At 48.4% G+C, this 24,241-nt stretch overlaps 1 protein-coding gene across 3 annotated transcripts in view; it reads right to left on the reverse strand.

The window, feature by feature from the left end:
• Window positions 1-662: 662 nt before the first annotated feature.
• The window catches only part of NAALAD2 (N-acetylated alpha-linked acidic dipeptidase 2), a 38,466-nt gene continuing 14,887 nt past the window's right edge, over window positions 663-24,241 (reverse strand). For all 3 annotated transcript variants that reach the window (XM_063127173.1, XM_063127174.1, XM_063127175.1), the window contains 14 exons: window positions 23,771-23,957; window positions 21,903-21,996; window positions 21,369-21,467; window positions 20,372-20,457; window positions 18,264-18,383; window positions 15,636-15,718; window positions 14,667-14,730; window positions 11,420-11,487; window positions 9,627-9,718; window positions 9,068-9,158; window positions 6,142-6,406; window positions 5,060-5,141; window positions 3,893-3,985; window positions 663-2,007 (listed from right to left, as the gene is read on the reverse strand). In XM_063127173.1, the coding sequence (XP_062983243.1) occupies window positions 1,818-2,007; window positions 3,893-3,985; window positions 5,060-5,141; window positions 6,142-6,406; window positions 9,068-9,158; window positions 9,627-9,718; window positions 11,420-11,487; window positions 14,667-14,730; window positions 15,636-15,718; window positions 18,264-18,383; window positions 20,372-20,457; window positions 21,369-21,467; window positions 21,903-21,996; window positions 23,771-23,957 (1,614 nt within the window). In that variant the 3' untranslated portion in view covers window positions 663-1,817. The remainder of the gene's footprint in view (window positions 2,008-3,892; window positions 3,986-5,059; window positions 5,142-6,141; window positions 6,407-9,067; window positions 9,159-9,626; window positions 9,719-11,419; window positions 11,488-14,666; window positions 14,731-15,635; window positions 15,719-18,263; window positions 18,384-20,371; window positions 20,458-21,368; window positions 21,468-21,902; window positions 21,997-23,770; window positions 23,958-24,241) is intronic.

The raw sequence follows: 24,241 nt of genomic DNA on the forward strand, positions 1-24,241 counted from the left end.
AGATGAACAAATATAACTGCTAAAGGGAATGCAGCCATGATGGGCTTCTGATCTAGAAATTGCTCTGGGCAAGATTGAATTATAGATGGTATAATAACTGATAATAACTGCTGCTGCTTCTGTAGCTACCTAAACTGCTAGCTGCTGTACACTTTGCTAGAAATATGTTCAAATTTGGCCCATGCTGTAAAAATGAGAACTTCAAGGCTCATTTGTAGCAGCCTAGCAAGCGGGGGGTGAGTGAGTGCTTAAACTATGGCACTTACGGATCAAAAGTATTGTTTTCAGCTGTCCGTGTTGAAGATGTAGCAGAACTGTTTGGGAATAGAGATCACCTGCTACGTGAGCAGAGACGCTTTAGAAGAAGATTTTTTGGGGGAAGGCCCATTGTATGCATGCAGAAGGCCCCACGGTTCAGCCTCTAGTTAAAAAGGAGAAACAGTTGCTATCTGCCAGAGTAAAATGACAGGAGGGCTTGAGGCTGATCAAATAGTATGTTACGGTATAGGCAGCTTCCTATATTCCTTTCAAGGTGGAATGTTTAAAGGATGTAAATGCAGAGGCCGCTTCACATGAAAGAAGCAGTCTTTCAAATACCCACTTAGGGGTCAAACTCTGCCCTTTGACCTGGGTGTGAAAAGAAAAAAAAGTGGCTCCTGAAGTTCTCCAAGTACATATTTCTTTTATTACGTTTTTATCCTGCCCCTCTTTCAAGAGGCTCAGGATGGCACATGTAATTCTCTCCCCACCGCCACCATTTTAGTCACAAACAACCTCCTGAGGTAGGTTAGGCCTGTAGTCAGCAACGCAGCACCTGTGGGCACCTGCCAGGCCTGTAATGCTTTCCCCTACCGCTATTATAGACTTTTAATAGAGATGGGGGAAAGGCTACTCCACCAAAAATGGCTTGGGGAGGGCACCCCACCCCTCCAAGGACACTCTGGCCCCAAGGGTCTTTGTTGAGCATAGGCTCTCCCCCGCCCCCAAGCTGTTCTATGGCAGGGGACTTTCCCCTCCTCTGTTAAAGTCTATGGAGTGAGATCTCAATCCACTGACTTTAATAAAGACAGAGGGAAAGGTGCCCTGTCAAAAATGGCTTGGGGGGGTGGTGATAAAAACGTGTGAAAATCCAGATTAGAGGGTGTTGGCAACATGTTTCTCCCACAGTAATTTGTGGTGGTGCTCAGGACTCTTCCCCCCCCCCTCCGCCCCCCAATATATCAAATGTGCTTATGGAACCTAAAAAGTTGCCTAACCCTTGGTTAGGCTGAGCGTTAAGGATTACCTCTATATTTCACCCATCATACTCCATGGCGGAGCGAGGAATTGAGGAACTTGCCCTCTCACCCTCCACCCCACCCCAGTTCAACTATAGCAGCCTTCCTCAACCTGGGGCGCTCCAGATGTGTTGGACTGCATCTCCCAGAATGCCCCAGCCAGCAGAGCTGGCTGGGGCATTCTGGGAGTTGTAGTCCAACACATCTGGAGTGCCGCAGGTTGAGGAAGGCTGAACTACAGCTTCATTACTCCAACTTGGCAGAGGGTCGAAGGAGAGATATTGATGAGTATTCAAGAAAGCTGAAGCTAAAGGCTAGAAAGGAGGAAAGCAGAATTTGAGTAGTGGAGAAGGGCTGCAACCTCCCATCCCTTCCAGGCAGCCACGATGGGCCTTTCGGGTCCTCAGTTCTGAAGGCCCCTGGGATATAGTGTCATCATGGTGCTGCTGTTGATCAACCTCCCTGCAGGGGTAATTTATTTATTTTTTGTCTTCACGGCCATGTGATGCAAACGCTCTGCTCGTTCCTGCTCCTGCTGTCCTAGATGGCAGCCTTTAGCGTCCCCGCAGCGGCCTGCACCGTGAAGGCTGCAATGGAGACCTGCCTCTTCACTTCCTCCCAAGCTTTGCGTTGGTCCGTCCTGCTGTCGATATCGAACAAGGCGTCGTAGATCCCGGGGAAGGACACTCCCGCGTACTTGTTGCGACTGCTTGGGGCAAAGATGACGTGCCTACGGCGCAAGGGGAGCATGGGTTAAAAGAAACAAAGCAGCAAGTTCTTGCAGAAAGAGCATACCTGTGATGGGAGCTGGGAGCGTCAGGCTGCGAAGCAGGTGCTCAACCACTGAGGAGGGCCCTCAGCAACGTTTAGTAGGGCTGTGCATGGACACACACACACCCCGCGATCCGATCCGCACCCAATCCCCAAATTCCGGATTGGGTCGGCTCCGCCCCGCTTCAATCCACCTATGGTCCGCTCCGCAGCAGATCCGAATCGGAGCTCTGCAGCGGCACAAGGTAAGGCCCCCTCCCTCCTCCCCCCTTTCCTGCATCCGTGAAGTTATGGCAGCAGCTTCACCTGAGGCCGAGGCTCAAAGCGGAAGGGGCAGGCCATGGTTGCGGCCTGGTCTTCCGGTTTGAGCCTTAGCCTCAGCAGTTGAAGCCACCGCCGGACCGCGACAGAGGCAGGTAAGCCCCCCTCCCCTCTGCCCCCTTACCTGGCTCTGCCGCCATCACCTCACGGACTGTGGCAGCGCCAGGTAAGCCCCCACTTACCTTTTTTTTTGGAGCTCCGGATCGAGGTGAAGGATCCACTTGGTCTCGATCCTCTTCACCTCGATCCGCAGCCCCCCGACCCGCTTCGTCTCCGCCTTTGTCGGAGGCGAATCAGGCCACCTTGCTATTGCTTCTACACTCTGAAGCGAAGCGGAGCACAGCCCTACCATTTAGAATTAGTAGCACGAGTGGCAATAAACGTGGGATTGGCTGTTTGCCAACATTTGCAGCCAAAGGTGGTGGGGGAGGGAGGGGGGGAATGGGTGGTAGAAGCAGACTTGCAAAGCTTAGCTTGCAAAGACATTGAGGCTGGCAGCATGGGGAGAGTTGGGTGCCTTGGGCCACCAGGGCTGCAGTGTTGGTGAAGGCATTTTGAAGGCAAGGTGGAGAAAGATGACTCCATTGGGGTTGGGTGCTCCTAAAGCAGCCACCCCCAACCTGGTGCCCTCCAGATCTTTTGGACTACAACTCCCAACATTCCTGACCATTGGCCATGCTGGCTGGGGATCCAAAATATCTGGAGGGCAGCCACTTTGGAGAAGTCTGTCCGAAAGTGTATTGAAACGCGTGATGGTGCTTCGTTCAAGTGGTAGCAACTGGAACGATCACTTTACTTAAATGGATTACATTGACCCTGTTCGGATGACACACTAAACTATGGTGGTTAAGCATTTTGAGCTAAACATTATGGCTTCACATGTTGTGTGAACCCTTCCTAACCATGGTGGTCACATAGCTACCGTTTAAACACACTCACTAATCATTTGCTGCAAAAGGATTAGTGCCCTAACCGTGGCATAGCGTGTTGTCTGAACAGGGTTGTAAGAGCATAGAGATGGTAAGTTCTGATGCAGATGTAACGCTGGATCATGGTAAACCATGTTTTTTTTTCAAATCAGGAGTAGGAGGCTCAGGAATATTTACTCTTTCCCACTTTCTACACTCTTGTAATGAATTATTTCTCTTTCCCCTTATTGGCATTAACCATGGTTTTACATTACATCTTCCCCAGTGCTAACCAGGTTCCGTCATAACCATGGTTTGCAAAACACCTCAAAACCATGGTTTCACATTGCATCTTCCCTGGTACTTTTCATGGAGAATGCAATTGTTTAGAAACTGCCCACTGGTCCTACCACTGGCCTCTCTCCTGATGAAGCCAACGACTTTTCTTGGGAGTGAAAAAAGACGTGACCTCTGGATGTCAGCGGAGGGGGGAGCTGGTGGCTTTAAACCATTTGTTTGTCCCCTCACACTGGGTCTTTATGCTGTTCAGAGAGGGTTTAAGAGCCACTTCCCTGTGCTGTGCAAACAAAGCCTCCTTGTACCATGATGGCTTACCTGTAAAACGGCCTGCCCGGCAAACCAAGAGGGTCAATGAAAGCTCTTTCCAGAAGCATCAGCTGATCATTCATGCTCCGCACGGCAATGGGGCTGGAAGATGTGGAGACAAGGGAAAGACATCAAATACCTCTGGACACGAGAACGGCATGTTTACCACACTGGCTGGGGCACAATAGGAAATGTAGTCCAACAGATCTGGAGGGCTGGGGAAGGCTGTTCTTGGTCTTTATCACCAAACTCCCCTTTTCTGATTTGTTTTTAGCTTTTCATATTGCCATCCTATGCATGTTTACTCAGACACATGTCCCATTGAGTTCCCAGGGAAGTGGGAATAGGATACTATTCAAATACTTAAAAGGTTGTCACACAGAGGAGGGCCAGGATCTCTTCTCGATCCTCCCAGAGTGCAGGACACGGAATAACGGGCTCAAGTTAAAGGAAGCCAGATTCCAGCTGGACATCAGGAAAAACTTCCTGACAGTTAGAGCAGTACAACAATGGAATCAGTTGCCTGGTGAGGTTGTGACCTCTCCCACCCTAGAGGCCTTCAAGGGGCAGCTGGACAACCATCTGTCGGGGATGCTTTAGGGTGGATTCCTGCATTGAGCTGGGGGTTGGACTCGATGGCCTTGTTAGGCCCCTTCCAACTCTGCTATTCTATGATTCTTTGATTGCAGCCTTAGCTGATTACTACTTACCCTATTTCTTCGATTCTAAGACACACTTTTTTCCCGTATAAACATCTCTAAAAATGGGGTGCCTCTTAGAATCGCAGGTGTGTCTTAGGGTTTTTTTTTCTGTTGGTGGTACTGAAATTAGTGTGCATCTTACAATCGATGGTGTCTTACAATAGAAGAAATACGGTATTAATCAGCTTTTGGACTGAAAAAGGTTCCCCAACCTTTGCCCACCCTGACTTGCCATGACTCTCTGGGTCTCAGGCAGAGGAATTGAAAGAAGTTGAACACCTCTGTTGTAAATAAATATCCCTGTTGTTCATCATGAGACATTTATATAGCAATGACACAGAACAATACAATGTACATTTCTTAAAAATAAAGAGTCCCTTTAAAATAATAATAATCCTGAACAAATAAAAAAGCATCCTGTGCCCGAAACTGATTTTATTTCACTTTTTTTTGGGTGTGTGTGTGTAAAACTTACTTATTCTCATCAAGCTGCAGCAGTCTGTCATGAAAATCAGCCCCTGCTTCTGTGAAATTAGTCACAGCAGAAAAGAGAGGATCTGTAAATACAGAGTTACACTGTCAGTAGCTGAACAAGAAACAGCATGTCACAGGCCACACTTTACATAGAAAAGGTTGCCGGCTCAATCACGGGCATCTCCAGCTTTTAAAAAGACCGGGCAGGGCTGGTGATAGAAAGAAAAAAAACCCTCTCTGCTTAAGACCTAGGGTGTCTCTATTTGAAAGGGGGGAAATCCTGAACCCTTACCAGGTTTCTTTTCCTCAGGTCTTTCCACATTCACTATGGGCTTCTTTAGACAGAGCCCATGTCTGCAGCTGGGAGGGAGCAGTGAGGAGTAGCTGGGAAGTGGGGGAGTCCAATGGACTCCCAGTTGGCCTCGGGCTCAGCTTTTCTGGGCTCCCATGGAAAAGACAGAAAGGTATGATACTGAACGATAAAATACTAGCGCACAGATGTTCTCTGCCCAAGTCAAGCTAGTTTTAAATACTGCATTATCTCGGGGGGGGGGGGATTTAAAAGTGAGATTACTGGGGGAAGGCATGGGAGACATCCTGGAGGCTGACAGAGGTGGAGGAAGAGTCATTTGATTGCTCCTGTTATTATAACTGAGAGTCTGAAATCCTTTCCAATCTACTACAAATCATCCGCAGATCTATTAGTAGATCAAGACAGAAGCATCATGCCTGGATACAGCTCCAGCTGGGAGACCCTCTATCAACTGTCACTGGAAAAGGAACCAGCAGCCCTTTCACTGTACCCATGACCTGCTGGACCTCTGCAACTAAATATCTAGTGCCTGAATCTGCTTTTTTCCTCCTCCCTCCCAATCCCCTTTCCTTTTGCATCATGACTTTTAGATTGAAGGCCTGCGGGCAAAGACGTATTCCTTACCTTTGTAAGCCACCTGGAGAACATTTTTGCCCAAAGGGTGGGATTAAAAATGCCATAAAAATGCCATAAGTAAGATCTACCTTCTAAGCATCCCCAATATGAAGCAAAATGATATGGATTTAAAAGGTCATTCGAGTTACGCTCACCAAAGGATACCCCGTACATCTCGAGTTGTGCTTTGTGTTCCTTGGCCAAGGCGTAGATCCCGTCGGCGTAGGTCTTTAAAGCTTCCGCGTAATCTTGACAATGGAGTGGAAGCACCGGGGCGTCAGCCAGTTCATAGACCAAGGCGGCCCGCAGCTGGGCCACGGCAAGCTGTTTCCTGAAAGCAGGGTCGTAAAACCGCTCAACCAATTCAAAGGTCTCGTACGTGGTGTGGTAAACGGGATAGTTACTGAATTTGTCTGCTTTCTGTTGGGGAGATCAAAGAAATGGGGTCAAACGGCTTCAGCACTTGCATCAGGCAGGAAAGGTGGAAACTATGACTATACTCAGTGTTGCATCTCTTCTGTACTAAAATGTTGTTGTTTTTTTAAAAAAAAATCCTCACCAAATTCTGGAAAAGCCAAGAGCTGTGAGTTCTGCCAACTATGCAAATTGTTGTCTCCCTTATGGCCATGGGTTAAGAAGCCTTTTGGATCAGGTTCCTGAGCTACTTGAGCTGCTGGTTGGAGGAGGAAACCCCAGGCCGTTGCAGCCAGGAGTTGGCCACAACAACCCAAGATCCTCCTGGCCTAGGAAGTCATGTGATGCTGGAAGGCCCATCAGTTGCTACACAAAGCCCTGGCGCCTTTCTTCCTATCCCAGAATTCCAAGCAGCCATTGTGTTTAGTTCCACATCCTTGTCAACATTTCATACGAGGAGTTATTTTGCTGTAGTAGTGGATTCGCTGTGTCAGCAGTGGGTTGGACTAGATGACCTTGGAGGCTCCTACGAACTCAAAGATTTTGTACATCAGTATTCTATGCCACAGACCCCTTATCCAGTTCTCTGTCAATGGAATAATTGTTGTTTCCAATTTTTTTGCTCCTAATATATGCACTGCTACTAGCATATTCCCTATCACTTTATGTAATTTATTTGGGAGGGATTATCCCATTCAGTATGATTGTGGATTCTGTTAGCATTTTATATCTTGTAATTTTCTTTACTGTGTTAATTGTACTATTCAGCTTCCTCTTGAACCAGGGCTTCTAAAGTTCGGTCTACATCTGCAGCAAAATGAGGTGGTAGAAAGTTGAGGAGATGAAACAGATTGTATTGCTTCAGATGGCAAGTGTGGGATACCATTTTTAATATTCCCACACATTTAAAAAAGAAAAGAAAAAAAATCATCCTACAAGTTAAAATAAAATACGATCTAGCACAGAGGGAGAAAGATACATGCTCTGAATCTGTTCCACAGTGAGCTAGTTTTCTACTTGCAAAGAGGGCTGCATCATCATCATCATCATTATTAATGTAGGGCAATATGAGAAAAATGAGATCCCCTTACCTGCAGTCCGAAGTGGTACATTCCATTCTTCTCCCTCAAGACTTTACCATCTCATCTGCAACTTCTCCTTCTGTGTTCAGATTCCTACTCAGCAGAACCTCCCCTCAAAACATAAGCCATGGTGGTGGCGGGGTTTATATTAGGGCTGTGCTCCGCTCGGATAGGCGAATCCGGAGCGGAGCGACCCAATTCGCCTCTGCTAAAGGCGGAGGCGGATCGGGGGAGCTGCAGATCGAGGCAAAGCGGTTCGCCTCGATCCAGAGCTCCGGGCGCAGTTAAGCGGGGGGGGGGGGAGGGGGGGCTTACCTGGCGTCACCAGCTTCAACTGGTCTTCCGGTTTGAGCCTGCGGCGTCAATTGAAGCCGGTGATGGAGGCAGGTAAGTGGGGGGGGGAGGGGGGCTTACCTGGATCTGCCGGCACAGTCCGTGCAGAGGTGGACGGCAGAGCCAGGGGAGGGGGGCTTATTCGGCCTACATTTTGCCCCCCTTCCCCACTTACCTGCCTCTGCCGCCCACTGTGCAGGCAAGTAAGTAAGAATTGGGGGGGGGCAAAATGTCGATCCACCCCTCTGGATCTCGCTCCGTGGAGTGGAGCAGGGGAAGGGTGGATCGGTGCGATCCAAAAGTTGCAGATCAGGCCACGAAGCGGTTCCAGGGGTCCGTGCACAGCCCTAGTGTATATGTGATTCCAGTCAGGAAGCAAGGAAGGGGCAAAGGGTTAAAGCTCCCATTACCCCATGCCACACCCCCAACCTAGTTTGTGCTGTCCCATGCCGGTGATTTCAGAAAGAAGCTGGCAAATTATGTGACCAAAGGCATGTCTAGTTTGGTCCTTAGAGGCCTGGAGTTTTTCTGTTGGGAGGGGGTGTCCCTGAGAGGAGTCGTTTCATTTCTCAGGTTAAGATTCATTTCCCTGGTTAATGTTCATTTCTCCAGTTAAATTTCATTTCTTCAGGGCTGAAACAGTATTTTCTGTTTTGGGAAAACTGGGTATAAAAAGACAGGAGAGAGAGCTAGAATGGATCAGAGCAGGAGGAAAGAGCAGTCTGGCGAAATAAGTGCAGCTAGGGTAAAAGAATTTGCATTTTTGCAACTTTTATTTTCTTTTAATCCCTTTGTATCACTCAGCTCTATTGAATAAATACCTTTATTTTTAATTTGGTTGATTTAATTTTCTAGTAAACTGCTGTGTTAAGACACAAGTGTCCGGAGTTTCACTCACCCCATGTCTACAGCCTAAACCCTACATTATTGGGAAGGGGGAGGTAAAAAGAAGGAAGGCGGGACTCTTAAGGAGGTAAGATATTATTATTATTATTATTATTATTATTATTATTATTATTATTAATTTATTTATTTATATAGCACCATCAGTGTACATGGTGCTGTACAGAGTAAAACAGTAAATAGCAAGACCCTGCCGCATAGGCTTACAATCTATCCTTAAGGAGTCGCTCGGGGGTCCAGGACATGGAAGGAACCTTGACAAACCCCCATTTCCATGGAGTATTCCTAGAGCTCCAAAAATAAGCCCACAAATGGTGGTGTCAACTTTCAGACAAGCTGGTCAGCTTACCCTATTCTTAGTGTACCGTGCTCTGCCCGACACAATCCCCAACCGCTGGAAATAGGCTTCAAAATCACTGCCAGATCCAAGTTTGTTTATCCTGCCCAGAGGGGGAATAAAAAGATGCCACAGTCAGACCTCCTGCAATGCCATAGCTGAAAAACTTCGGAGCACAGGGTTAAGGATGAAGGCGTTTTCCTTTGCAAGCATGAAGACTGCTTGGATTAGGGCTGAAACGGGCTCCGTGCATAACGCTTGCGAGATCTGTCAGACAGATAAAATGCAAGAGGGGCTGTATTCAGTGGTGTAGGAGTAGATTTTGAAATGCAGGCGCTCATCATGACGGTCACAATAGCCACGCCCCCCAGGAGAGTCCAAAAATGCAGACAGCTGTGTTGATCCATATCAGCAAACCCAGAACACAGGCCGAAACGCATCGGGCTTTGAAATAAAGTATTTTAAGCATCCTGAGAACCTGTTTCTCCCCCTTTCTTCTGTCAATCCTACATATGCAAATGATCAAATGTCAGAGTCATGCGTGTACGTACTAGACACAACGAGATCCTACCTGGGCAGATGCTTACTTTCTGGGGAGGGGTCCTTCTCAAGCCAGCTCTCATAGAGAGATTTGCTTCCGTACCCTTCATCGGGACTTGGGATCTAGTGAGGGAAAATAACGGCTTTTATTATTTATTATTTATTTATTTAAAGCATTTTTATAGCGCCACCTCACCATTTCTGGCATCGATGCACTTTACAATAACATCTAAAACAATTCCATTAAAACCCTCAACCCACATTAAGACAATTCCATTAAAAACCCTCACCCTCAAACGATTAAAAGCCCTCAACCCAATTTAAACCACCCCCTCCCCAAACTCTTGCGGAAATAAAAACACCTTACAAAGGCGTTTGAAGCAGTTGAAAGTGGGAGCCTGTCTAATCTCCAGTGGCACATTGTTCCATAACCGGGGGCCAGCCACTGAAAAAGCCCTGGCCCCCCACACATTCCAATTTGTAGCGGGGGACCATCAGGGCACCCTGCTCCTGAGAGCGAGTCTGCCAATGGTGAGAAAAAATAGCCAAAGGCAAGGGTGGAACCGAGTAATCTTCTACAATAATATTATTAGTAAAAGTTTTATTAAAGTGCCAGGTGCCTACGCGTTTCGAACGCGGTTGCGTTCTTCCTCAGGGCTTTATAATGTTAGTGCAGTTGTCTGCAGAAGCTGCTAGGCTAGCATGATACAGGAAGAAGTGAGATATATAGGGAAAAGAGATATATAGCTAACTTCTTCCTGTGTCATGCTAGCCTAGCAACTTCTGCAGACAACTGCACTAACGTTATAAAGCCTTGAGGAAGAACGCAACCGCGTTCGAAACGCGTAGGCACCTGGCACTTTAATAAAACTTTTACTAATAATATTATTGTAGAAGATTACTTGGTTCCACCCTCGCCTTTGGCTATTTTTTACTCCCCTACGAGGTTTTCCTTGCTTTCGCCAATGGTGGGACACAGGAGAAAGGCGAGTGCTCAGGTATCCAGGACCCAAGCAATGCAGGGCTTTATACATGGTCAACAAGACCTTGTAGCGCACCTTAGCAGCCACCAGCAACTAATGAAAGTGAGGCAGGTGGCTACCAGGAAGAGGGCCTTCTCTGCTGTGGCACCCCGGCTGTGGAATGAGCTCCCTAAGGAGGTTCACTTGGCACCTACATTATATGCCTTTAGACACCAGGTGAAGACCGTTTTATTCTCCCAACATTTTAACAGTCTATAAATAAATTTTAACTCGGTGTTTTAAATTTGTAATTTTGCATTGCTGCTGTTTTGATCTGGTTGAGCTTTTATATTGTATTTTATATTATGGTTTTATACTGTTGTTTTTATACCTTGAATGGTTTTAATTTTCATGAACCGCCCAGAGAGCTCCGGCTATTGGGCGGTATAGAAATGTAATAAATAAGTAAATAAATAAGATTCTAGGACAGCCTTCCTCAACCTGGGACGCTCCAGATGTGTTGGACTGCATCTCCCAGAATGCCCCAGCCAGCTGGCTGGGGCGTTCTGGGAGATGCAGTCCAACACATCTGGAGCGCCCCAGGTTGAGGAAGGCTGTTCTAGGAGGATCCTCAACATGCAGTCGCTCACAGAGGCAAGACCAACGCTCGCACCTACCTTTGCAATCATAGGGTCTAGAAGTTGGAATTAAAAGCTGACATCTTCAAGGAGCTTTTCTCTGCACTTGAAAGGAATCACCAAACCCGTGGGGGCAAGGGAAGGCCAGGAGGAAGAAGAGGAAGAGCAGGAGGAGGAGGAAGAAGAAGAAGAAGAGGAGCCAGATTAAACTTGACTACTTGTACCTCTTTTGTCAGATTATATACCAGTTGATTGAGGAGCGGCGTGCAGTCAACTCTTAAGGTGTGGTTGCCTGAAAATCAAAACACAGGTAAGGATTTGCTTTCTCTTAGTAATAAAGGGCCTCTCTTTTAAGTGTTAACACACGTCAATTTACAAGGAAGTCACGGGAAGCCTCCTACCAGGTCAGACGATTTGACAGTGGAGGCTGGTGGCTCCAATGTCAGTGGGGTGATGAATCCGCTCCAGGTTTCAGTCAGAACTCTAAAGGAGCTACCCAAGCTCTGCACCTTGGACAACTCCTTTAGCATTCTGACCGATTCTGATTGGAACCTGGAGCAGATTCACCGCCTCACTGGCATTGGAGCCACCAGCTTCCACTGCTATTTGCCCTTTGAACCCAGTAGCGTCTATTCCAGGGTTTGGAAACCTCAAGCTCAGGGGCCAAATTCGGCTCTCTGGGGTTACCCAGCTGGCCACACCCCTTCCACCATCTCCACCCCTTTCTCCCTGAGATGAAGCCAAGAGTGAAGACGGAAGAGCTGGACTCTGCTGGTCCTAAGGCAGGAAAAGGCCCTGCTCCACCCAGGAAGGGGGCACTGGGGAGGGCCCGGGCGGCCACCATTAACACGTAAGGGGGAAATACAGACTGTCCAGAGGCTCTGGAAATGGCGCTCCCTCCCCATCCTGCTCCAACGGGGGCCTTAAAGGCCCCATGAATGCAAGGATAAACTCTCCCCTTGCTTTAATAGGGCCTTTAAGCGCCACCCATTGTCACGGGGGGGGGGGAGAGGAGGGAGCGCCATTTCCGGAACCTTCCGGAATGTGCACATTTCCCCTTGCTGCGCTAACGATGGCCGCCATTAACACAAGTGGGTGAGGGGGGAGGGTGCAATGCCGGAAGCCAGGGCGGGCATTTGCCAAGCACTTGCAAGGGGCTCACATGCGCTCGGGAGCAGGTCCACCCTTGGGGCAAGCAGATCCGACTGGGTCGGTGAGGGCCGGATGCCATCACAGACTCCGTCGGATGCTCACAGCATCCCTAGTTGAGGTACGTGACATGTTCCATATATACCCCTTCATCGTGCCAAGGGCCCACCCACACCCAGTAGGGACTGAGTGCCCTGGATTTGCTCTTCTTCTTTCCTGGAGCAACCTGCTTGTTCACCTGCCTCCTCCTCTGGCCCAGAGAACAAATGTGGTGAGAAGGAGGAGCTCTAAATCCCACCTACGCTATTCTGATAAATAACAACAACAACAACAATGCTACAGCCTACTTTGCTCCCTGGCTCATAGAATCATAGAATAGTAGAGTTGGAAGGGGGCTATAAAGCCATTGAGTCCAACCCCCTGCTCAGTGCAGGAATCCACCTTAAAGCATCCCTGACAGATGCTTGTCCAGCTGCCTCTTGAAGGCCTCTAGGGTGGGAGAGGCCACAACCTCCCTAGGTCACTGGTTCCATTGTCGTACTGCTCTAACAGTCAGGACGTTTTTCCTGGTGCCCAGCTGGAATCTGGCTTCCTGTAACTTGAGCCCGTTATTCCATGTCCTGCACTCTGGGAGGGTCGAGAAGAGATCCTGGCCCTCCTCTGTGTGGTACAAGTATTTAAAGAGTGCTGTCATGTCACCCCTCAGTCTTCTCTTCTCCAGGCTAAACAGGCCCAGTTCTTTCAGTCTCTCTTAACAGGGCTTTGTTTCCAGGCAAGCAAGTGGTAGCAATACGGAGAAAGAAGAGGAAGAGCAATAGCAGCTGGTGACCATGGCGATGAGAAGGCAGGCTCACTGAAGGAGGGATCCATTGAGGGTGTCAGGCCCAGGGGGCTACCAAAACCTGGAGCCGACACTGCTCCACCTGACACTGCTTATGTCTGGTACTTATTCCTGGTAAATCATGTTTCTGATTCTTGCCTTGGGAACGGTGGGCAACAACAGCTGAAGGGATCCAGGTTGGGGAATGCTGGTCTAGAAAATGGCCCACTCCCACCTGGATGTCTTTGAAAGCAAAGGTGTTGCCATATTATCTCATGCTACAGCAACAGGACTCCAGATTAGCCTCCCCTGAAGGGCATGTCAGGAACAGACACGCAACAGCAAGCGAAAACCTGGCTTTTTCAGAGCTATTAAATGCAATGACATACCTCACACCGGCTGCTCTCCTGCCAACTTAGCCTGGAGGCAGAATATCTCTGCAGGAACAGGTATTATCTCCTCCCTGACTTTGGAGAATACTGAAGTTGAATTTTGAGTCGTCGTTCCTCCCCTCCCCCTCCCCCCCCCATTCCCTTCACTATTTTTCCATGACTGGGAAATTTGTGGAAAATCTCAAGGCAAGTCAATACATGTGACTGTTGACAGCGTTCTTCTGAACAGAAAGACAGTGAAATTTACGGTCTATTCCTATCAGACTATGTAAATGCACCCCATGGGCAAAAAAAAGAAAAGAAATTTAGAAATTGCAGGCACTGCTGGGTAATACAGGCACACAATCAAGAGGTGTGAACTGCCCAGAGAGCTCCGGCTATTGGGCGGTATAGAAATGTAATAAATAAATAAATAAATAAATAAATAAATAAATAAATAAGGTTGGATCCAGGATCCACCTTCAGTGAGAGAAAGTGACTTTCCATGAGAGGAAGCACTCTGCTCACGTAAGGTTCCTGCACCTGAATTTAGGGGATCCCCCCTTCATCCACTCCACAGTTCACCCCACCCAGTTTTGAGTTGTCTGCCTATCCATGCATACCAGCATAAGCCTGCAGCCAGACAGAAGGTTCCTAGTGCTACCAATCTGAAGGCACTGGATAGTGGTTCCATCTTTTCCTCCTTAATGGAATTTCTGCCTTAAGGGAAAAGAGGGACGAAGCTGTATATAAGAAAACATGGGAGGGTCATGAGTAGTAGACATTCGGACCCCTATAATCCTCCACAAACCATAAAAGCACAGTCAAGAAGCATCCTATGTCATACTAACATGTTGGGGGGAAAAAAGGTGAACCCATTCTCGTTCAGTTTACAAAAGCTTCACTACCTGCTCACCTAGGGGCAACTCTTAATTGCCACAGGTGAGTAGGTGAGGGATGCCAACAGGCCTGCACAAGTCGTTTTGTAACGTGAGCAAAGAGAGGGGATGGATGTTTCATTTGAACTGCCTGAGCATCAGGAGCGGGGGGTGGGTGGGGGCACGCCGAAGGTCAAATTGAAACCTGAAGTCTAGCTTGCAACTGTTTGGAACATGGCAAAAGGACATTCACCTTCTATAGAAGAATCCGTGTTGATGTAAGCCACAGCCCTGGCCTGCAGGGTTTTGGCATTCTCCTGAAATTGCAAGGAGATACAAGCATTACCAAGTTGATGACAATAGAACTTCGGCAATTGGACAGTACAGAAAAATAATAAATATATAAATAACTAGGTTGCCTCCATTAACGAAATGCCCAGCCGATGAAACAGAAGACCAACTGCATTCATATATCTGGGACCGTGTTATGTGATATGCGTCTGCATCTATTTTTACCAAAGAAACCTTTAAGACACCACAGGCTTCCCTTTTGTTTTTCTCTGCTGGCATCTCCCAATATGGTCTGCTAGTGTAAGCCACCAGACCTATTATTATTATCATCATCATCATCATCATTATCATTTATATACTGCCCCATAGCCAAAGCTCTCTGGGCAGTTTACAAAGATTAAAACATGGAACGTTAAAAACAAGTATACAAAATTTTAAACCATAAAAAGCATAAAAACAGATTACATACAATATCCATCTACTGTGAGTCAGTTAAAAACTCAACATATGCTGTTAAAGGCCTGGGAGAAGAGAAAAGGCTTGACCTGGCGCCAAAAAGATAACAATGTTGGTGCCAGGCGAGCCTCATCCGGGAGTTCATTCCATAATTGAGGGGCCACCACTGAAAAGGCCCTCTCCCTTGTTGCCATCCTCTGAGCATTCCAGTGGTGGGCGAGGCCCAGAGACAAAGGGGCAGGGCCAAAGAAAAAGGGGTGGGGCTAAAAAAGCTTCAGGCTCTTACTGCCAGTCACTAAGCCTTTGGAGAGGCATGTCAGCCCTTTAGAACGGGGAACAAAAAACTACCAATAGGTGATCAGGGAGAAGGGGGCGTGGCTTAAGGAGGTGTGGGCATTTGGGGATCATCATAGGGCCAGATTGGGACCCTGGGCCTGAGGTTCTGCACGCCTACTATATAGGCTCAGTCGCTTACCTCTGCCCATTCAGTGGAACCTAATAAGCCAAATTCTTCTGCATCCCAGCTGGCAAAAATGATAGTTCTCCTCGGCCTCCAACCTGCAGAAAGTTATGCAGAAAATGTTTTATTTTCTCTCTGGATGATTGACAGTGGAAGCCGCTATGTGTCTATTCACAAGTAAGTCCCACTGAGTTCAATGGGCCTTACTGCCGGGCAAGTGGGCCCAGGATTGCAACTTGAGTTATTTAAACATGAAAGGGAAACAATCCTTTATAAGGCTACCAGGACCATTTCAGTGCCTACCCTCGGAAATGATAGAGCAACTGATCTCTGAAGAAAAGTTACAATGTCTGGGATCGTTTACCTTGGGGGTAAAAGGCGGGTCAGGGGAGACATGATAGAGGTGTACAAAGCATGGTGTGGAGAAAGTGGATAGGGAGAGATTTTTCTCCCTCTTGCAGAACGCTAGAACCCGGGATCATTCCATTAAGCTGACTGGTGGGAAACTCAGGACAGATCAAAGGAAGGACTTCTTCACACAGTGCACAAACTATGGAATTCACTGCCATAAGATGTAGTGATGGCCACCACTTTGGATGGCTTTTAAAAGGGGGTTGCATCAACTCCTGGAGGAGAAGGCTATCAATGGCTACTAGTCCTGATGGCTATATGCCACCTCCATTATCAGAAGTAATGCTGGACTAGATAGACCTTTGGTCTGATTCAGCACAGTTCTTTGCATGCTCTCAGATACAGTGGGCTCTGGTTGGTTTTGAGGAACAAATCCCATTGAACTCAAAGGGATGCTTCTGAGTAGATGTACATAGGATTTCATTGTAATAACTGGACCTGAAAACATATCCATAGCCAGTGCAACCAATGCAACACCAGTCTGCCTAGTGGCCTTGTTTTAATGAGAAAACACAGCTTTTTTGCTACCAAATTTCAACAACAATTTTAGCTTCCTGAAAATTCAGCAAAGAGGGGTGCAGCCCTGGGGATTCCGGAGGCGGAGGAGGCCTTGGTGGGTTCCTTTGTGGGGAGAAATTGGCTTCTGACATTGCCCACCCCTGTTCTAATGACTGAGGCATGTTCAAACAATCATCTCTCAAATAAACAAGCATATGCCCCCTTCGTCCCGTTCACTCTTTGGGATGTGAGCAATCAAACTAGGAAGCCCCTAATTAATCATAATTTCCCATTTCATCCAACCCAGGAAACTATGGTTACCAGTTTTGGAACAAGCCATGATATTAAACCATGGTTTGAAGTTGGTGTGAAATCCTGGTTTGTTCCAAAGTTGGTAGCCACAGTTCTTCGATTCAGTACGAAACAGGGAAACTAACATTACTTAGAGCCTTCCTGGTTTAATCATGGTTAATTAAAACCTTCCTGGTTAAATCATGGCTTGCTTGAAGGGGGGGAGCAAAGGGGCTGTATGCACAGGGAAAAGGCTTGTTGATATGATTGTACAAATCAAGTCAATATACAGCAGTTCCTGACATTGAATTAGGAATCACTAACCCTTCAACAGATCTGATTCCCTTTCTCTGCTGGGGAAAGTTGATGGGGGAGATGATTTGGATGCTGACCGCCCGCCCCCACCCCATCTATCCCCAAAAGGTGAGAAGCATAAATGCTGGTAGTGTTAGTTATCTATTCATCACCAAAGTCCTGTTACACACCAGTACATATCATTGTAGAGACAGTTCACTGCTAAACCCACACACCTCTGAATATTAGGGCTGTGCATGGTCCCCGATTCACCTCGGAAGCCATTTCAGAGCCCCCAAAATGGCCCCAGTTCAACTCAGGGTGCTTTGGGGGTTGCCTGCCTTGCCTTGCTGCCAAAGCTGAGGAGAGATTCAGGGGGGCTGAGGCAACTAGGCTGTGCGGGTCCCTGAGTGCCAGCCTCACAGCCGGCACCCAGGAAAGCTGGGAGCAAGGCTGGCCAGGAGTCCATTGGATTCCCGACTTCCTGCTCCCCATCTCACCACCCCTTTGCTGCCCCAACCCAGAGAAGCTGCCACCGGGACTTACCCGCTCGCCTGCCACCGCATCGCCACCATGACCAGGGAATGCAGCGTCCTCCTGAGAGCCAAGGCGCGATTTCAAGGCATCGCAGGGGCTCTGTTTTAGTACATCTATGGCTGCAAAGTACGGCAGTTCATGGCCGCCATAGTTTGCGGCCATAGATATACAAAATACAGAGACCCCGTGACATCTTGAAATTGCTGCCTGGCTCTCAGGAGGACACCCGTTTCAGGGTGGCGGCGGCAATGGCAGCAGTGGCAGGTAAGCAGGGAGAGAGGGGTGAGTCCAATGGACTCACAGCTGGCCTTGTGATGGCTTTCCCAGGAGGGAGGGCCCAGCACTGCTCCAAAGCGGCCTGAAGCTTTGGTACCAATCTGCTTTGGCCTCGGGTGGACTCGGAACTAACTCAGAACCGAGGCGAGGCAGGCCGAATCAGCCCACCTCGCCTCGGTTTCGTGGATTCGGCCTGAGGTGGTGCACAACCATACTGAATATGGGCTTCTGTATGTAATGCACATTCTTGTGAAGCCCAGCTAGAAAGTCTGAGCTCTCACTGTCTCTCCCCCAATGGGCTTTGCATTTTCTGTTTCATTTGCGTGGCTCCGTTACCTTTCATCACCATGCTGCCAAAACTCTGAGCAACAGTTTGAAGCACAGCTGCTCCTGTGGTTGGATCGATACCACCAAACACCCAGGAGTCTCTATGGCCTCCGAAAATGACATACCGATCTACAGGGAAGAGGGTGGGGAGAGAGTTTGAATGAATCAGATTGAACTCAGAATATACTGGCAGGGCCGGTGCTTCCATTAAGGCCACCTAGGCCACCGCCTAGAGCACCAAGTTCGGCGCCCCCGGAAGTCGCCCTCCCACTCCCAGAGCCGCTCTGGCCAAGTGAGGGCAGCTTCCGGGTGCGCCGTTCGCCCTGCTCCCCAGCGTCCCTGGCTTGGCTTCAGCCGGGCGCCCGCCCAGCAGCTGAGGCCAACCTGGGACACTGGGGGGCGGGGGCGGGCGGCTCCACGTTCTGAGTTCCAGCGTGCGCCGGACATCAGCACGTGGAGCCGCCTGGTGGAGAGGGGTGAAAGTCCGCCTTACCTGCTCGGCGCCGGCGGCTCCTTCGCCCGGCGTGATTGCCCCCTCCTCCCCTCCCCCCTGCCGCCCTCCCTTCCCTCCACCCAGCCATGTGGCCTGCCTCCCGCTTGCCGCTCCAACCCAGAGGACAGAGGCGAAGGGCAGCAGCCCGCCTCGACGCCCCTCAATGAAACTCCGCCGCCGCGTCCGGGCGGCCAGAGGAGTCGGGCGCCACGCGTAGCGCTCCTGCTGCCCAGCTCGCTCGCCTCGGGCCGGATCGGGGCGCTGGCAGCCACCCGCCTGCCAACGGTAAGCCCCATACCTGGCCCCGGGATGAGCGGGCTTCGTGGAGCGTGTGTGTGTGGGGGGGGGATACGGTGTGGGGGGGGTGAAAGCAGCTCACCTTGCCTAGGGCGCAAAAAAGCCTGGCACCGGCCCTGTATACTGGGAAGACATTTCTTCCCTGATTCAGATCTGAAAATGTTTCAAGGCGCTAGGGATGAAGGGGAGAACTACATAATTTTTTTTTCCACAGAAAAAAAGACCCAAAAATCCATTCTTCCAGATGTTTTCAACTACAACTCCCAACATGGCCAATGACCAGGGACCAAGAAACAGATTTTGGGGCTGTGATGGAAAGCTTGATGAAAATGTCAATCCAGTGTGTGGCCGCTTAAAGAAGGCAAACTCCATGTTAGGAACATTAGAAAAGGAATTGAGAATAAAAGTGCCAGTCTCATACTGCCTTTATACAAATCTATGGTGCGGGCACGCTTAGAATACTGTGTACAGTTCAGGGCAGTGCTCCTAAAAAAGGATATTGTAGAGCTGGAAAAAGTGCAGAAAAGGGCAACTAAAATGATCAAGGGACTGGAGCAGCCTTCCTCAACCTGGGGCACTCCAGATGTTTTGGACTACAACTCCCAGAATGCCCCAGCCAGCTCTGGCTGGGGCATTCTGGGAGATGCAGTCCAACACATCTGGAGCACCCCAGGTTGAGGAAGGCTGGACTGGAGTATCTCCCCAATGAAGGAAGCTTATAACAGCTCACACTTATTAGCTTGGGAAAAAAGGAGGCTAAGGGGAGACCTGATAGAGGTGTACAAAATTATGCCTGGTGTGGAGAATGTGGATAGGGAGACATTTTCCTCCCTCTCTCAAAATACTAGAACACAAGTGAGTCATCCTATGAAGCTGACAGGTGGGAGATTCAGGGCAGATCAAAGGAAGGGCTTCTTCACACAGCACATAGCTAAACTATGGAATTCGCTATCACAAGATGCAACAACGGCCACCAATTTGGATGGCTTTAAAAAGGAATTGGGTAGATTGCTACCTCCAGTATCCGAGGCTGTAAGCCTATATATACCAGTTGCTGGGGAACATGGGCAGGAGAGTGCTTTTGCACTCATGTCCTGCTTGTTCATCCCCGGCCGATAGCTGGTTGGCCACTGTGTGAACAGACTGCTGGACTAGATGGACCATTTGTCTGATCCAGCATGACTCTACTTATGTTCATATGGGTTGAAGTCCAAAATATCTGGAGAGTTCCAGGTTGCCTACCCCTGGTCCACAATGTTATCTAGACTTATTGCATTTTCACATTAGGAACTCCTTAAACTCAGTGATCATGAAACCCAATACTCACCAGGTTCCACAACTCCTGTGATGGTTCCAATAACATTATATATTCGCGTAACTTGATTGACTGTGTGGATGTGCATTCTGACTTTCCTGAAGGAAAAAGAAAGAAAGCTCTTCAGTGAAAGAGCAGTTAGGCCAACTATAGGAGAATATTAACTAATGAAGGTCTTCTTGATCTGTAGTTTAGCCAGTATGATACACGAAGGACACGGAACCCCTTCCAGAAAATGACGGCAATTTATTATTATTATTTATTTATATAGCACCATCAATGTACATGGTGCTGTACAGATTACACAGTAAATAGCAAGACCCTGCCGCATAGGCTTACAATCTAATAAAGTTGTAGTAAACAATAAGGAGGGAAAGAGAATGCAAACAGGCACGGGGTAGGGTAAACAGGCACTGGGTAGGGGGAAGCTAACAGTATAGAGTCAGAACAAACTCAATATTTAAAAGCTATAGGGAAAAGAAAAGTTTTTAGCTGAGTTTTAAAAGCTGTGATTGAGTTGGTAGTTCTCAAGTGTTCTGGAAGAGCGTTCCAGGCGTAAGGGGCAGCAGAAGAAAAAGGACGAAGCCGAGTAAGGGAAGTAGAGGCCCTTGGGCAGGCGAGAAGCATGGCATCAGAGGAGCGGAGAGCACGAGCGGGGCAATAGTGTGAGATGAGAGAGGAGAGATAGGCAGGAGCTAGACCGTGAAAAGCTTTGAAGGTCAACAGGAGAAGTTTATATTGGATTCTGGAGTGAATTGGAAGCCAATGAAGGGATTTCAGAAGTGGAGTGACATGGTCAGAGCGGCGGGCCAAGAAGATGATCTTGGCAGCAGAGTGGTGGACAGAGACCAGCGGACTGATGTGAGACGAAGGAAGGCCAGAGAGAAGAAGGTTGCAGTAGTCCAACCGAGAGATAACCAGTGCGTGAACGAGAGTCTTGGCAGAAGAGACAGACAAAAATGGTGGAATCCTGGAGTGGCACCAGCATGGCAGAAGTGCTCAGACTGACCTCGTGGCGTGGGCACCTGAAAACCCAGGCCCGACGTTATAGGACACGTTGAGATGTCCCTTCCAAGTCTCGTCCGGAGCCGCAGCACCGCCCATGAATCTGTGGCAGGAAAATAAAGGCAAACCACATCTGTGAGACCAACTTGAAGTAACAGCCAGCGTCTCTTCAACGCAGTACTTCCCAAATCATTAGTTTGGGAGGGATCCAAGATTGAACTATCAGTAAATTCAGGGTGGATCATCAGCTTGTCATTAAATAACATTCCCATTATTTCTGATGATCAGGCACGAGAGTGCCATTGCTTATGTAGCCAAAATGGTACCACCTGCACACAAGAAAAAGGAATTCGGCAGGCTTGAAGGAACTTCAAGACTTGCAGAAGAAGAAATTGCTTTTAAAGAGTTAGACCCAAAGGGACTCAAAACAGCTCAGTGAGCTTAAGGTAGCATACATTAAGCATGCCTCCTTCCGAGTTGTGTCCTCACAACAACCCTGGGAGGTTGGTTAGGCTGGAAGTCAGTTCAAGGTACGTACCGTAATAGTATTTCAGCATCATGGTAACCAATGGGATGAACTGGGATTTTGGGAATCCCTACTCCATCACTAGCCTCATACCTGAAGGTGTATTCTGAGAAATCAAGAAGAGTAGGAGAGAACCAGGATGTTATTTATATGCAGTCCAGGGCCAGCGCCAGCAGCCGGCATTACTGGGCTGGTGCCAGTGCTCCAACGTCTTGGCATGGCCCACTGATGCCTTCCCTAGTCTGCCTCCCCTTTCGTTCTCTATTTCTTTCTGGCTAGGCAGTCCCAACAGCACTAGGCGTCTAGATCCACCCATACTTTTAATTTCCCACAATACCCTTGACCTAGTGTCACTCTGGGGCATTGTGGGATGTTAGAAAGGGCAGCTAGACCAAGACACCAAGGGCAGCTTGGCGTGCTACCTTCACAGCCAGGCAAGACCGTCACAGCACACTGAGAGATGAGAGGAACAGTGGGCACTTGGACCCCTGGACAGGTCCTATGCAAACTCAATCACATCGCACGGGGCAGATCAAGGGGATAAAGTTGTGAAATGGCTAAATATGTATTTACTTGCTAAATCTTGTATTTCTATGAGTGGGACATGTGCATTTGTTTTTAATCTGCTTATTCAATTTTACTTTTTTTAATTTTTACTGTAACTGCTTTTATATCATTGTATTCACAGTGCTATTCTACTTTGTTGGTCTTGTGACCGTAATAAACTAATAACCTATTTTGACCCTTTTATTACTTTTTTTTATTCACAATTGGGACAGTTGGAAAGCTTGTTCCCACCATTTCACTGAATTATTTTGGGTGTCAGGACCAAGGAAACTGCACTGAAATCCAGACCTGGAAGGTGTGCTCTCCCGGTCAGGCAGTGTTGGCTCTAGGTTTTGGGGGACGTTTGGGCAAGACACCTCACCAGGCCCTGTTCCTCAGTGAACCTACCATCTCACCGCAATTGTCACCAGCTGCTATTATTCCTCCTCCCCATCATTGCTACTGCTTGCTTGCTCGCCTGGCAGAGAGTCAATGAGCAAGTAGACAATGCATCTACTCTTCCTCATTCTCACCTCAACCATTGTCTGGGCCACAGCAAGCGGAAGATGAACAAGCAGGTCGCAGTGGTGAAGAGGAGAAGCAACTCCAGGGGGGTCTCGTCAGTGGGCCCCTGCTGTGGTACAGGCCCTCAGCCCATGCCCAACCATGCCCAACCCTTGATACCATCCCTGCTTTCTGCATGCAGCAAGCTAAAGAGTACCAAGGAGGGACATGTGGTGTACCCACACCAAGGCTTCCCCCAAATCTCCTATACCTGAGAGAGCGCCTTCTCCCCTACCAACCAGCCCTGTCACTGAGGTCATCCGAGGGCCTGCTCCTGGTGGTTCCACATAGACCCATCCTCCAATTGGAGTCCACCAGGGGAAGAGCCTTCAGCGTGGTGGCCCCCCTCCTATGGAATTCCCTGCCTCTGGAGGTCAGGCAGGCGCCAACTTTGTATTCCTTTTGGCGCCTCCTGAAAATGCCATTATTCCAGGAAGCCTTTCCTTAATGACCAGCCACAGTTCACTGTAAATTTTGCTTCTTTTAAAATCTATTTAAGTGTTTTATTCTGGTTTTTATTTTATTTTATCTTGTACACCGCTCCGAAATTTTCAATGGGGAGCGGTAAATAAAAATTGTAAATAAATGAATAAATAAATAAACACAATGGGCCCCAAAACTGAGCGATTCTGATGCAACAAGGTAGCTTCTCCTTTGTAGGTTGCAATGCTATGCACACTGACTTGGGAGCAAGTCCCACTGAATGCAAGAGGATCTACTTCCTAGTAAACGGGCACAAGATGGCACCGCACTGGGCTATCGCTGCTCACCTTTGGCTGGATACCCTGGAGTCAAGGGATCTCCTGCACCGTTGAGGTTTAACACATTCCCACGCTGAACTCCTGCCCCAGGAAGGTTCCACCCATCTGGGTAAGGGTTGACTCCCAGTGCACAGTAATCCGCAGGGTCTGAGTAAAGGATAATCCCTTTAGCTCCAGCTAACATGGCATTTTTAACCTACAGAGCAGTCAAACATTAAGAAGTGGTTTTCAAAACGTGCATCGCCACAGCCCTAGAATGAGTAGTAGGATCTGGTGTTCCTGTTGTGGCGAATTTAATAGGGCCACCTGCATGTCAGTCCCTTAGCCTTTTCAGCTCATCTAGCAAGGGTGCTTTGGAAGGGGAGAGAATGAGGCTGGAAGAGACTCAGGATAAATCGTATCCTGGCCCCTCTGGCCTCCTCTTTCCCCCGCCCACTGGAATGCCCTCTTCTCCCCTCCCCAAGGCCTATCTTATGACCT

Source organism: Elgaria multicarinata, chromosome 5, assembly GCF_023053635.1.
Source record: "Elgaria multicarinata webbii isolate HBS135686 ecotype San Diego chromosome 5, rElgMul1.1.pri, whole genome shotgun sequence".
Lineage (NCBI taxonomy): Eukaryota > Metazoa > Chordata > Lepidosauria > Squamata > Anguidae > Elgaria > Elgaria multicarinata.